The 14242-nt window shown below is 20.8% G+C and overlaps 4 protein-coding genes across 4 annotated transcripts; 3 read left to right on the top strand and 1 right to left on the bottom strand. All coding sequences in view use genetic code 6, as the record gives it.

Moving 5' to 3' along the window:
* Window positions 1-1209: 1209 nt before the first annotated feature.
* On the top strand, window positions 1210-4176 carry TTHERM_00529690 (hypothetical protein; the record flags this gene model as incomplete). Its single annotated transcript, XM_001032680.3, has 1 exon — window positions 1210-4176. The coding sequence occupies exon 1, from the start codon at window positions 1381-1383 to the stop codon at window positions 4174-4176; it is 2796 nt and encodes a 931-aa protein (XP_001032680.1). The 5' UTR covers window positions 1210-1380.
* Window positions 4177-6932: 2756 nt separating this feature from the next.
* On the top strand, window positions 6933-8024 carry TTHERM_00529700 (LAG1 longevity assurance protein; the record flags this gene model as incomplete). Its single annotated transcript, XM_001032681.3, has 1 exon — window positions 6933-8024. One exon carries the CDS (start codon window positions 6933-6935, stop codon window positions 8022-8024), a length of 1092 nt encoding a protein of 363 aa, XP_001032681.1.
* Window positions 8025-9532: 1508 nt separating this feature from the next.
* Window positions 9533-11113, bottom strand: TTHERM_00529710 (hypothetical protein; the record flags this gene model as incomplete). The annotated part of the gene is made up of 1 exon (XM_001032682.3): window positions 9533-11113. One exon carries the CDS (start codon window positions 11111-11113, stop codon window positions 9533-9535), a length of 1581 nt encoding a protein of 526 aa, XP_001032682.2.
* A 1844-nt stretch (window positions 11114-12957) lies between these two features.
* TTHERM_00529720 (hypothetical protein) lies at window positions 12958-13431 on the top strand (the record flags this gene model as incomplete). The annotated part of the gene is made up of 1 exon (XM_001032683.2): window positions 12958-13431. One exon carries the CDS (start codon window positions 12958-12960, stop codon window positions 13429-13431), a length of 474 nt encoding a protein of 157 aa, XP_001032683.2.
* Between the last annotated feature and the right edge of the window lie 811 nt (window positions 13432-14242).

Raw genomic sequence — 14242 nt, forward strand, 5'->3', positions numbered from 1 at the left:
AAAAAAATAACAAAATACAATCCACAAACACATTAAAGATCATTCATTATTTAAATAGATAGATAAGTAGCATTCTTTTATATTTTAATTAATTCATTAAAATGTATTTGATTTATAAACAAACACAATTTTAAAATCAAATAATGCCATACATAAATCCTTATAACAACATATTAATTATTTTTATTATCAAAAACAATTTAATTTTATAACAATAAAGATAACACTATCATTACTTTTGAATTTTTTGTTGAATACTTTATAAACTATAGTTTTATTATCATCTTCTTATTTTTGGTTTATTTAATTTCTAAGAAACTTTTCATTTTAATAATTGTAAAATAGCAAGATTTTATTTTAAATAATGTCTATTATCAAATCTAAGATCAAATAAAAAAACCTACTTAAAATAAAAAGTAATATTTAAGTTAAACTAAATAAATCATTTATGAATGCAATTTCAATTACCTAAGAAACTATTATAATAATGATTTACCTAATTTATTCTAACTTAAAATGTAAAATGCCTTCTTTTTTTTATCCTCAAATAAAATAAAAATATTTGATTCAATCATTTTCAAAATAAAATCAATTAATATAAAACTAAAATAAGGCACTTTGAAATTTTTCATTAAATACTTAATAAATTATTGCAATTATTATCATTCTCTATTTTTTGTTTGTTTATAAATTATGCAATTTTATCTTGATAATATATTTATGATTATTAAATAGTTGATTATTGAAATTTATTTTAAATAGTACAATATATAAATATCAAATAAGATATTTGCAAATGAAAATATAATAAAATTATATTTGAATAAAATTAAAATAAATCATAAATGTATGTGATTGAAACTCCAAAAAAAATATTTGGTTATAATAAATTACTTTATAAGTACTGATTAAAAATGTAAAATGGCTTCTATTTTTGATTCTTATTTAAATTAATATAAAATTAAAATATTTGATATTCTATCAGTTTTAATTTTTTTTAAAGAATTTATAAAATAATTAAGGATTTTATTATTTTCTATTTTCTTAAGTTAATTACAATGAACCTAATCTGATATTTATAATTTTTATAAAAATTTATTTATTATAAGATTTAGATATAGCTTGCTAATATTTTATTGTATCTTTATTAGGATACCTTTTTTATCAGGAATTTTTGTTGCTAAGAAATAATTGCTTTATATATATTGGAAAGAACAAAAAAATTTAATAAAAAAACTAATTAAAAAAAATAAACAACAATCAAAAAGGTAAACACTCTTTAGCACTCCAAAAATAATATTAACAACAAATAAGAGAAATTTATTTCTTTTCGGACCTTAAGCACTTTTCTTGTTTCAGAAATCCCAACTAAGCTCAACAATGATCTAAACTTCTTTATTGAAGTAATATTTTTCATAAGGAGGAGGCTATATTAACTTTGAAGAGAGATCTTCTACCTGCCTAAAAAACAATCTTTAAGTTTAAATTTTCAATAACTAGGATTTGAAATCATCCTAAGAAAAAATGCCTGCTTAGACATAGAATACTTGCTATTTTAATTAAACAGATAGTAAAAAGAAGCAAAGAAAACCATTAGTTTATAAAAGCAATAACTTTTTTTAAGAACAAAGCGAATCAAATGTTAGTTCTACTTGCTAACAAATTGATATAAAAAAAGCAGATATAAATGAATAAATAATAAATTCAAATAAAAATTTAAGTGAGGCAAATCAAAAATAAGGCGAAAGACAGACAACATCGCTATAAACTCAAGAATGTAATTCCTTTGATAATTCAAATCAAAATATTTCATTGCTTTAGAAAATAAAAAATTAAATCTAACAAGAGTTAAACGTAATTTTATAGTTTTAATGCATCTAATAATTGCAAAACTTTACCAATAGTTTAGGCATGAAATTAAATTTCTAATAAAAGCATATTAATATGTGCTGCTTAAATTTTCTATCATTATGTGTTTCTTAAAAGATTTTCTAAGACATCTTAAATAATAATAAAAACATCCACTAGAAAAAATGTTAAATGAGATACAGGAAGTATAAATATTAAAAAAAATAAGATTAAGAATATGAAATAAAAGAAGTTTAAGAAGCTCCTTATACAGTTCATTTAAATGACATACCTTAAGATTTAGGTGATTGGAATAGCTTTGAAATAAAAAAATTAGACGAGACTGATTCATTCAATGAAGAAGACTCTTCAAGAGATGAAAATGACTCTTAATACATCGAACAAAACTTTCCCTTATTACAAGTTGAGTAAAATCTAAAAACTAAAGATGAACAGATATAAACATGCTCTGATTAAATTAATACAAAAAGTGAAGATACTATCGAAAATCATTCTCAAAAAGAAGGGAGAGTAAATAGTCAATAATAATAAAAATGTTCCTCTTCTTCTTTTTCTTCGATTGAAATAGCAAAAATAGATGAAAACAGTAGATAATCTGAATTTCATTCTTTAAGTGGTGAGAAAGAAAAATTATGCTTCGACAAACAAATGTCAAACAATTTTTAGCTTAAAAACGAATAAACAAATATTCAAATAAAATAATTTAAACTTGATGAAGTAAATGATTAAAAACCAATAAGCATTTCTGATTTATGTCTTAATAATGTCCAACCATTAAATATACTTTACAAAAAAAATGCTCTTCTCGAAAAAATTTAAAAGATTTAAAAAGAACAAAAACTAAGATAAAATTTGAACAAATAAATTGATATTCTAAATTATTAGGAAACTAATGAAGAATCTGATAAGATTTGTGATATAACTATATCTAAAGGAGATGATAAAAAACTATTTTAAAATTAATGGGAAGAGGATGATTTATCACTGTAAGAAATTAATAGTAATTAAATACAGAATTAGTAAACCAATAACAAGGAAGAAAGCAAGTTACCTTCAAAAAGTGAATTTGGTTCATTTCAATTTTAAAACTCTTAAAGCATGGTGCAAGAAAAACTATCTAACATCGAAAATAATAAAAAACTTACTTTTTAAAAATTCTAATAACAGAGATAATACCTAAAAATGTAATTAAGAGCCATCGAAGGAATCAAAGATTTAAAGCTTGGTTGCAAAGTATATAATGATAACATTTATATTTACGAAAAAGAAGAACCTCCTTTTTTGAGAGGCTTTAACATTTTTTAATGTTGTAACATAAATAAGATAGTTGATTGGTGTTAGAATGAATCTGAATTTTAAGATAAATTCTAATCAAAGATAATAGTTGATGTTTAAATTTAAGATTAATTTAAAGGTTTTTTCAATTAGATTTTGCTTAGACCTGATGGCTATTTCAAACAAGGAAATCTTTAATTGATATCTAAATTTACAAGGAGACCTTCTTTTATTTCGAATGATCCACAAAATAGTACCCTCATATCACAAAAAGAAACCTGTAAAGCTATGGAGTTTACTTTAATTAATCTAAAACTTGTTAATCCTAGGGAATTTTATGAAGAAATTAATTAGTGCAATAAATATCTTTAAGATAAAACATTTGATTTTGAATTTATAGAAATTGAATATTTATAAAGAAAGTGCCAAGAATCTCTTAATTATGAGTTTAAATTAATCTTCGAAAAATAAAAAATGGTGAAATAATTAATAGGAGCCTTAAACTCTTTAGCTTAAAAAACTAATTTCATTTTTGGTATTTCTGATATCGATAAATAAAGAAACTAAGAAATTTACTATGAGCATCTCCTTAACAGCCAATTCAATAAAAAAAATATTTGTAATACACTTGATAAATTCATCAATTAGACTCTAGAAATTATAAATTAAAACTTGTCAGTACCTGGTGATGATGCTTAAATAAAGGCTTGGAAAAAATAAAACGAGATTAGGATTGAAATCAATGAGGAAGTTCTAGTTATCGAATTCCAAATATTAAAAATATCAGATAAACTTTATCCTATAAAGATGATAGTTCCTTCTTCTTCTAATTTATTTATGGTCAAAAATGAAAAATGTAAATTGCCTAACCACCAAGGAAATTATACTTACGTAAGGTAAAATGCATCGGTTAATATTTTGCTAGAAAACTAAAAACCTAATCTCTAAATAAAATTACAAGAAGAAGATCTACAAGAAATCAGTCAATTCTATGAATTTAAAAAAGAATTTCTTTCCAAAATAAAGAAATGACATTTTTTTAAAAATTTTAACTTGAGAAACATTTGAATAAATTTAAAAAATATTATATTTTCGTTTAATATGTGTTAAAATAAAATTATATTTGTGAATTTAGTAAAAATATAGTTTATGAGAATTTTATCTTTACTTATTTAGGTTCTTAAATTATAAAATTTAGCTATTTTATTTGAGCATTAACACAATATTATCAACAGAATCTTCAAATGTAATAAAATATCAATAGATTATTTATTAACTTGCTTTTTTTTAGTGTATAAAGTTAAAAATTGATTTAAGTATGATTTAAATCTTAAAAATTAAATTAGAAAACAAAAAATGTCATTTTGAATAAAAGTGTTTAAAGAAAAGTTAAATAATTCCAATTATTTAACAATAAAATATGATTTATAATTCTTTAAAAAGTATTTGTAGTTCAGATAAAAATAATAAGCTTATAAATTTATTTATTTTTATGCTTAATTTTTTAATAGATTTATACAATAGTTGCCATATAAAAATTATCAAGTTTTTTAAGTAGTCTTTAAATGTATACATTGAATTTAATAGGAGAAGAAAAAATAAATTTATTTTATTTGATTGAACAAATGCTCTTAAATAGAATCAACAATGTCTTCTAATTAGAAATTTATTAAAATATTTCAAAATTTACTTGTAATTCTTCTTAGAATAAAGAAAAAAGTAGAAGATTTTTTTAAATAGTAAATGGTAATAGTAACTTGTATAAATAGCAATCATAAAAAAATATAATTTAATTCTGTAATTACTTACAAAATATTAATTTTAATTAGGTTAAACTTACTTCTTTTAATTAAAAGGTTGATAAACAATTTTTTTCAAATGTATTATATAGTTTTTCTTTTTCAATTAGCTTTAATAATATTATTAAACATCTAGCTTACAGAGGTTGATACAGTAGATATCAGAAATTATTCATAAATAATATATTACAAATTGTCATTAATACAAAATAAATTAGTAATTCAAGCCTTTTATTTGATAATAATTCATCTTCAATTTAGTGAAACAATGCATTATAAATTAGTAAGCAAATGATAAATACGATTGCGCTTAAATCCACCTATTTTGCAGTGATATTTTCTTAATAATTTTAATATAGAAAAAAGATAATATGATAACTTATCGATCAAAACACTATTTTCTTTGATAGTGACTTAAATTTAATTGGAAATAATTATTAATTTAAAATATTATTTTATTTCTTCATATTCTTTGTTTTTTAATAAAATAGATGAATAAATTTTTTATTTTTAAAGTATCAAAATACAAAATGATAGAAGATAGAAAGAGGACTCTATCACATATCTTATATTTTAATCAAGAGCTCAGTCAAAAAAAATTGTAATTAAATTATGAAGTTTCTTGTTTCTTATTTTTGAAAAGACTTTAAATTATTTGCTTACGATTATTATTTACACAATTTTTCATAAAAAATCGAATCAAGAAGGTTTTTAATTTCTTAAATAGCAAAAAGGCAAAATTTAGCCAAAGAAATATCAATTAAGATATGAGTGAAAGATGGATTCAACTACATTTTAAAATTAAAAAAATATTATTTTTTATATATACTAATATTAATATTTAGGTTCCTATCTTTTAAACCTTTAACTTTCTTTAGAGAGAATAATTTAATCTATAGATTTTGGGTTCATTTTTTTAGCTAAAAAATATAAACGAACGAACGAACAAAGAAAGATAATTTAATTTTCAAATTTTGTTTCTCTTTATCTTATTTTTATTTATTTATTTACAATTTATTGTTACAAACACTAAAGGTTCTGTTTTATTTTCCAGAAATATTACTTTTTAAGTATAAATTTACATTTTTTTTTAGGTTTATAAAATAGCTAATATTTTTGGCATATTTACTTACATAAGATAAAAAAATTAGGAGTATAAAACTTCATGATATTTGTATCTTTAATCAATTTATATAATAAAAAAATGATATATTTACAATATAAAAATATTAAGATATCTTATACATTTATCTTGCATCAGATGGGGTAGTCTTTGTGTGTTTATAAATTTTTTTTATTAAGACACAAAAAAATTCAAAAAATTTTACTTTGTGACGCATTTATTTTCTTATTGTATAATTAATTTTATATAAAACTTGTTCCAGCTCAAAGCTGGTTTAATTATTAATCAACTAATGTATATTGAGTGAAACCCTATTTCAATTGGCTCAATATTTTCTTTAAATTTTTTAGGAATTTTATTGTATTAGCTTTTGCGAATGGTGTCATGATACTTAAAACACTCAAGCTAATCCAATTTAATGAATTAAGGGAAAAAAATTGAAATATGTATTATGGCAGTTGTAATTGGTTAATATGTAAGTTTTTGAATTTAAGGATGAAACTATAATTCAAAAATTAATATTACTAAAAGCTGATAATCTTCAAAATACTAATCAATAACTTTATTAAATTACAGTCTTTTTGGCGACTACACACAAACCAAACCTTAATTTTTTAATTACCCATCAGTCTTTAAATTCTAACTTACCAATCTTTTTTAAGATATAAAAATATTAATTTTAAAAATTTCTTGTAAATAAGTAAAATAAAAAAATTTGCAAGTTTTCAAGATTTTAATTTGCTAGGTCTACTAAACAAACATTTTAGGACTATTTCTAGGCAGCATACAAGAACAAGAAGCTATAGCTTTACTGTATTATCTCAGACACCCATTAGAATTATAACATTAACAAGATATTGAAGGAAATGGAGTAGGTTTCACTTAATTCTACTACTGAAACCAGTCAAATGGTTTCTAAGCGCGATGGCTATTTCATTAAGCAATCTAAGAGCGATGGTATTGCCAAAGCATCTGACCGCGATTCTCTTATATAATACAAGCTAACTATCTATGAAAATATATGGAGAGCAATATTTTTGTTCATCACAATTTGTGGTGGTATCCTAGTAGAAAGAGTATATCGCTTCCATAACGACCCTTACACTGCTAGTGTACCTAAAGGACATATCTATGATTTCTGGATTTCAATTGTATCTGCTTTAGTTATTGCATTGATCCGTTTCCTCATCAGATATTTCTTACTTGATAAGGTTGTAGGTATGCTCTCTGAAAAGCGTTTAAAAACTATTGAAGAAGGTAAAAAGCGTGCTGATTAAATTTGTAAGTGGTTATTCGATATCTCTTACTATACTTTGACAAGCATAATCGGATACTTGATCTGCAAAGACCAACCCTTCCTCCCTCCTTCCCTTTTAGGAAGTGGATCTTGTAATAATCTTTTCATGGGACATCCTGAAGTCCCCTATGTACCTTACTTAGACATATTCTACTTAGTTCAAACAGGTACTCATCTCTATACATTTATTCACTAAATAATAGCTAAGTTCAGAGATCCTAAATTCTACGAATATGCACTTCACCACGGACTTGCTCTCTTCTTGTTATGGTTCTCATACATGATGAACTTTAAGTTAGTTGGTATCATAGTTCTTTTAATTCATGATATTGGTGATGTCTTTTTGATTGCTGCAAGAGCATACACTGATTTAAAAAATAGAATTGTAGCAATTAACATTTTGATCTACGTATTAACATATCCTACTTGGGTTTACACTCGTAATATTGTATTCCCCTTTTGCGTAATTGGTGCTGCAGCTGACTAATACATGACACCAAGATCAGAAGAATATTCAAGAATTATGGATTTCCCAATGATGTACATGTTATTCATGATTTCAGCATTAGCAATTATGCATATATATTGGACATTTTTCCTCTCCAAAGCTGCTATATCTATGCTTGGAAAGGGTAAGGATAAAAATGGGTATGACTCATGAGCTTATTTCATAATAATATTTAGTTACAAATTAATAAAAAATTATCAAACATACAGTGAAAATGACTGTTATGATTATTATACTTTATAAAATAAAATTTATAGTTTTAGTTAAATTTCTATTCATTGTTTATTCGTATTTTTTCAAATTAAGATTAAATATGTTGACTTTAAAAAGCAAAAGACTTAATTGTAATTCCAAAAATTTTTGGTTTTTTTCTCTAAATAAATACATTTCATTTTTTTTATTATGAGAGTAAATTAATGAGAAGAGTGCTTCATTATTAAATAAATACTTTTCTGTTTCAAAATTTTAGTTTTAAAATTTACTCAATAAAAAGCGAGCTTTATCATCTATCAAAATAAAATAATTACTTTTATTTTAATATTAATAAAATTATTGAAATCTCTATTGTTTATGTAAATAAATACAGTAAACCTAATTTAACTGTAGTGCTTTTTTTCATTCTTACATTTGTACTCATAAAAAGCAACAATTTCACAAGTATCACTAAAGAGAGTTCTAGAATCTGATTTATTTATGTATATATTTTAATTAATATTATTAAAAAAGTTTACACAAGTTAATTACTTTAAAAATCGGCATTTATAAGAAAGTCTTATTAATTTATTTCAATATATTTTTATTGATCTATTGACGTATTGAAATAAGAAAACAAAGAAAATATGTGATGTTTATAACAATTTAATTCTTAATTTACATTCAATTAATTTATTTTTTACTTTTTAAATAGTAAATTTTTGAATTGATAGTCATCTCTTTGATTTTCCTTCGAAACCTTGCTTTTCTAAGTTAATAATATTATCAATTTCTTAACTAAATTTTTTTATAAAAAAAAAGTAAATAATAAAATTATTAGGTCATTTTTAAATATTTAAGATATTTGTGCTGTAAGTAGTTTATAAACCTTATATAGTATCTATATTTTTGGAGTTAAAACTTAAAAAGATTTCAAAAAAATAAAAAATTTTTTCAACTAAAAAATATTTTTTATTTTTTCATGCAAAAAATTTAATTTAATTAGATTTTAAATATTTTTCAACTAACAAATTTCAAATGAAAAACGAAACTTTAATTGAACCTGAATTAATTTATGAAAGAAAATTGTAATTATATTATAAATTTAAGCAAAACAAATTTGCTAAAAATATAAAAAGTTTTATTTAGGTATTTTATTTTATTTTTGATTGAAATTCATTTTTGTATTCTCTAATTGTTATTTTTTTATTTATGAAAATAATTTCTAAATTATAAAATAAAAAGAGCCAAATTTTAATTTAAAAATATGAAAATATCAATTATGAAATTTGTTACATTTGATTATTAATAAATTGATATTAATTTTATATATTTTATTTATTTATATTATTGAAAATAATTTCTAAATTAAACAATAAAATGAGATAAATGGTCATTTTAATATGGAAATATTATTTATGAAGATTATTACATTTGATTATTAAATTAATATTTATAACTTTATTATATCAGTTTTACATATTTAAAAACATATCTAGCTAATTAAATAATCTGTCTTAATTTTCTTGATTTTTTTTCAACACTTTTTTTGAAGTTTTTTTTTTATTTTAAGAAATAATTTTTTTCTTTTCTGGAATTGGCTTTGCCTATTTTTAAACAGTAACTTATTTATTTTCTTATTTATTATTTGTTTTATTTTTTTTCTTCTTTTTTTTCTGGCTGCCTTCGCTTTCATCACTACTATATTCTTCAGATTATAATTTTTCGCTTAGACTCTCTTCAAAATCGCTTTCATCACTCTCTTTTAGATTTTAATTCCCTTTTTTCTAATTTCTTTAATCATTATTTTCCTTTTTTTCAGAAATCTTTAAGAGCTTTCTGTTTTTTTAAAAATTTTTGTTATCATCAATATCTTCATCATCATCAATAAAACTATCTTAGCTTTAATCTTCTCCTTCTGATTCTTCATCATCGTCTGAACTAACAGTTTTGGAGTTTTTATAGTTTTACTTATTTAATTTTTTTTAATTATTAGCTTTTTCTTCTTCAAAGATATTTTCATGAATTTCTGATAAAGATTCATCTTCATTTTGTAGATTCTTAGATTTTACATTTTTATTAAAATTGTTTTATGCTTCTTGATTGCAAGAATTAGAATTAATTGGGCTTGAACTGCTACTATTATAACTTACTTCGTTAAATTATTCTTCATAATCTTTTAAGAACTCTTAAAAATTAATTTTTTTGCCTCTCGTCTGTCTTGCTTTTGATTCATTTTTCTTATTATAATTCTATAATTATTTCTTTTTATTTTAATTTGTATTGTCTTAAGTAAATACTTTTGCCTTCTTTAACTACCTTTTATAATTTTCATTTTATTCTTTAATTGCCTAAAATTGTATATTTAAATCAACCATTTCTATCATTTTCTACTCTAATTAATTTTTTAAATTTAGCAATTCTTCTTTTTCATTGTTATTTTTATAAGAACTCAAAACTTAAATTAAAAATCTTTCAAGAGCATTTATTTTCTTTAATATTTTTGTGTTTTCATCTGATAATTCTTAAAGGCAATTTTATTGATCTGTATCTTATATTTAAACTCCTAATTATTCTAGTTATTTTCGTGTTTGTTCTTATAACGAGCCTTATGTAAAAATTTTAATGAAGTCTAGCAATTTATAATAATTTTTTGTTTGCTCGCAATATTACTCTCTAATTTTAAGATTCTCTTTTGCTAAATATTCCACCATTTCATTTAATTTTCTATTTTCTTTGAAATAGAAATCCTATAATTATGCAAATTCTTTTTCAAACTAATTCTATTTTTTTTAGTTTTAGTTTCTGTATTACTTAAGTTGATTCTCCTGCTCATTAACTATATTCTACAATTCCAAAGTTACTTGCTTTTGAAATAATAACATTTCATCTTCTTTATCATTAAGCTATAACAAATCCTACATCTAAATAGAAGGTTTTTTCTCAGTAAATGTTACTATCTACATTAATTTATCTAGTTTACTATTTATAACCTCAAAATGCAAATCAGCTGATACATAGCTTGAATCTGACTAAACCTCTTAGTTCATTAATTACAAATGTGTGCTTTTACTTAATAATTTACAAAGCTATAAAGATTTTTTCGCTTTTTTGACTCAATTAAATCTAATATTTTACTTAATATTCTATCAGCTTAAAAATTAAAATAATTTGATTAAAAAATTTATTAATAATTACTTAGTTTAGCTTCTGATATAGATAGTATTTGTTATTTAATCATAAGAAAATATTAATTAATATCAAATGAAGCATTTAAAATTTTAAATTTAATAATTTCTTACAACAATTTATGAATTATAATTTGGCGGATAATTAAATAGATCAAGTAGTTAAAAAAAATTTATTCAAATTATCTGAAAAATATTCTTAATTTCTGTATTTAATCTATTGTTTCTTTTATTTTAGCATATTTTTATTATAATAATTTATTCTATCTTATATGAATTAGATAGAAGGAATTTTTATTAATATGCTATTTTCATTATTGATAATTAAGTGGTGTTAAATACTTTTTAAAAATTAATTAACTAATTGCTTCTTATTTTGATACAAAATGAATAATTAAAATCAAGAAGATAAATTAAAAAGAACGCAGGATGTAAAAGATCTAATATCTTTAGAAAAAAAGATTTAAAGACTTTAAATTGAGAAGAAAAGAATTGATAAAAGAAATCATGATATTAGGAGGACCTTTAAGAATACAAGAAATAGATACTAATAAGATTAAAAATAAATAATTTATGATAACAAAATGATTTAAGAAAAAGAATAAGCTGAATACTGCATGGAATAAATGCAATGTTGTTGTATTTAATAATAAAATTAGTATATAATGGATCTTTAATAAACTGATATTGATAACTAAGTATTTAAACATATTCAAACTGACCATCATTATTAAATATTGCTCAATTAAATAGATTTGTAAATAATATCTGGCAATTTTGAAAATATTTGTTTGGTTTTAGAATAGATAAATTAGTTAAATTTTGATACTGAGATTAAAAAAGAAAGTAATATAAAAGTGGAAAATAAAATTCTAATTAATGGATTTAATAGATATAAAAATGAACCTTATATCATATATTAACTGGTAAATCATTTAAATTTTTTACTTGATGTAATTTAATTAAAATCAGATTTAGATTTAAAGTTAGGTAAAATGTTGCTAATTGATTTAAATATTATTAAATTATTGAATGACTAACTTAATTCAATTGATATCACTCTAATTGTTTTAAAAGTTTTAGCAAAATGTATAAAATTTTATGATTCTTAAGAGTTTATAAAATCTAATCAGTTATTTATTAGTGCTTGCTAAAATATCATTTCTGATTATAATAAAAATGTTGAAATTATGCATTCATTATTTGAATTATTCATTTTTATTTTATAAATTCATAATTGTCCATAAAATATCTCACATATAATAAATTTGGTAGATTAAATCCCTTTAAATAAAATCTATACATTAAAAAGCGAAGAAAATACAGAAAGTCTATAATAGTAATAATAATTTATATCATTATAGCTACAATTCTTTCACTAGTTTTCAAAAATTTCTTTTTTATCAAGCTAAAAATTATTATTTAATGGTATCTTTGAGTAGATTATACACATACTTTTTAATATTCTTGAATAAAATGAAGATAATGAATTCAAAGAAATAATTATCAAATTAATAAAATATTAATTAAAAAATGATAGTCTTAATGCTATAGATATTCTTATTTAGAATAAAGTCAATTCAAATTATTATAATAAAAATTAAGCATTGATAAACCTAACTGACAATATACCTTTGATATATAAATTTCTCTTACTATTTTAAGAATAATAATAAAACAAATAGTAATCATCTGTATGCTAGAAAATGTATGAAATTATTTTTCTTTTGATAGAGAACTCTGATATTAATATTCATTTACCTAAATTAATAGAATATGGATATATTGAATTATTATTAGATATAATTAATTAATTTATAAATCTTGAAAATAAACATTTTACTATTTACTAAAATAACCAATTAATAATTAATGAAAAATTAACTGTCAAACTATTAGATACTATTAAATATTTATTTTAGTTGCTTAAAATTTATAGTGATAAATTTTTGGAGCTGAATTAAAACTATTAAAAATAAATCAATTAAATGTTTGATGAAAATGAAGAAGGTAACTAAAATATTAAACACTGGCTGTACTCTATTTATTAAATTTTTAGCTAATTTACCTATATTAAACCATAAATATAAACAATTAGTAAAAATATTCAATCTATTTAAGAAAAAATTCAAGAGATTGAAGAATTATAAATAAGCTTTATCTAAATAGAAAAAAAATGAGAAAATAAATTCTTAAAATGTATGCAATTTTTATTACAAACTAATTTTATATTTCTTTTAAAAAATAAATTATATTTTATATTTCTTTTAAAAAATAAATTATATTTTATATAAGATTATTTATTTGTAAATTAAAGATTTATATCCAAAATCATGTTTATAGCTTAATACTTAATATTGAAATTATATTATTTAGTTTTCATTATTAATTAATTTGATTTTTAAATATTCATAAATATTTTTGAATTATTTAAGTCAATTATCTTAAAAGAAACATTTGTCATTGATTGATTTATTTGTATTAAGATATTTTGTTTTTTATTTAATAAACTTATTTTAGAAAAAAATTAATTAACTATATATTTTGAAAATTGATTAATGTATCTTTATAATCTTTAGTTTCGAAAAATAATTTAATAAAAAAAATTAAGAAAAGAGAAGTTAATGAAAAAAAAGTTAATCATCTTTGAATTTTAAATAAATAAATTTATAAAATCATAAATAAGTTAAACTTCAATTTTTTTAATTCCCGATGAACTACCTCTAAAACTTATTTATGAAAGAAGCGTAAAACAAAGAGAAAATAATTAAATGGCATTTGAAATTATTAGTTTTTAACATCAAAAAGTTTTTAAATTCCCACTTTTAAATATGGTTGCAGAAATGATAGATATACCAATAATAATTAAAAATGCCAATAATTTTTAGTCTCTTTGAAGCTTCACCACTCAATATGAGTACATACTTCTTCCAGTTAATAAAAATATATAAAAATATTGTTTAAAATATAGGAACCTCTTCTAATCTCGAC

The sequence above is a fragment of the Tetrahymena thermophila genome, assembly GCF_000189635.1.
Source record: "Tetrahymena thermophila SB210 genomic scaffold scf_8254459, whole genome shotgun sequence".
In the NCBI taxonomy this organism is placed as follows: domain Eukaryota; phylum Ciliophora; class Oligohymenophorea; order Hymenostomatida; family Tetrahymenidae; genus Tetrahymena; species Tetrahymena thermophila.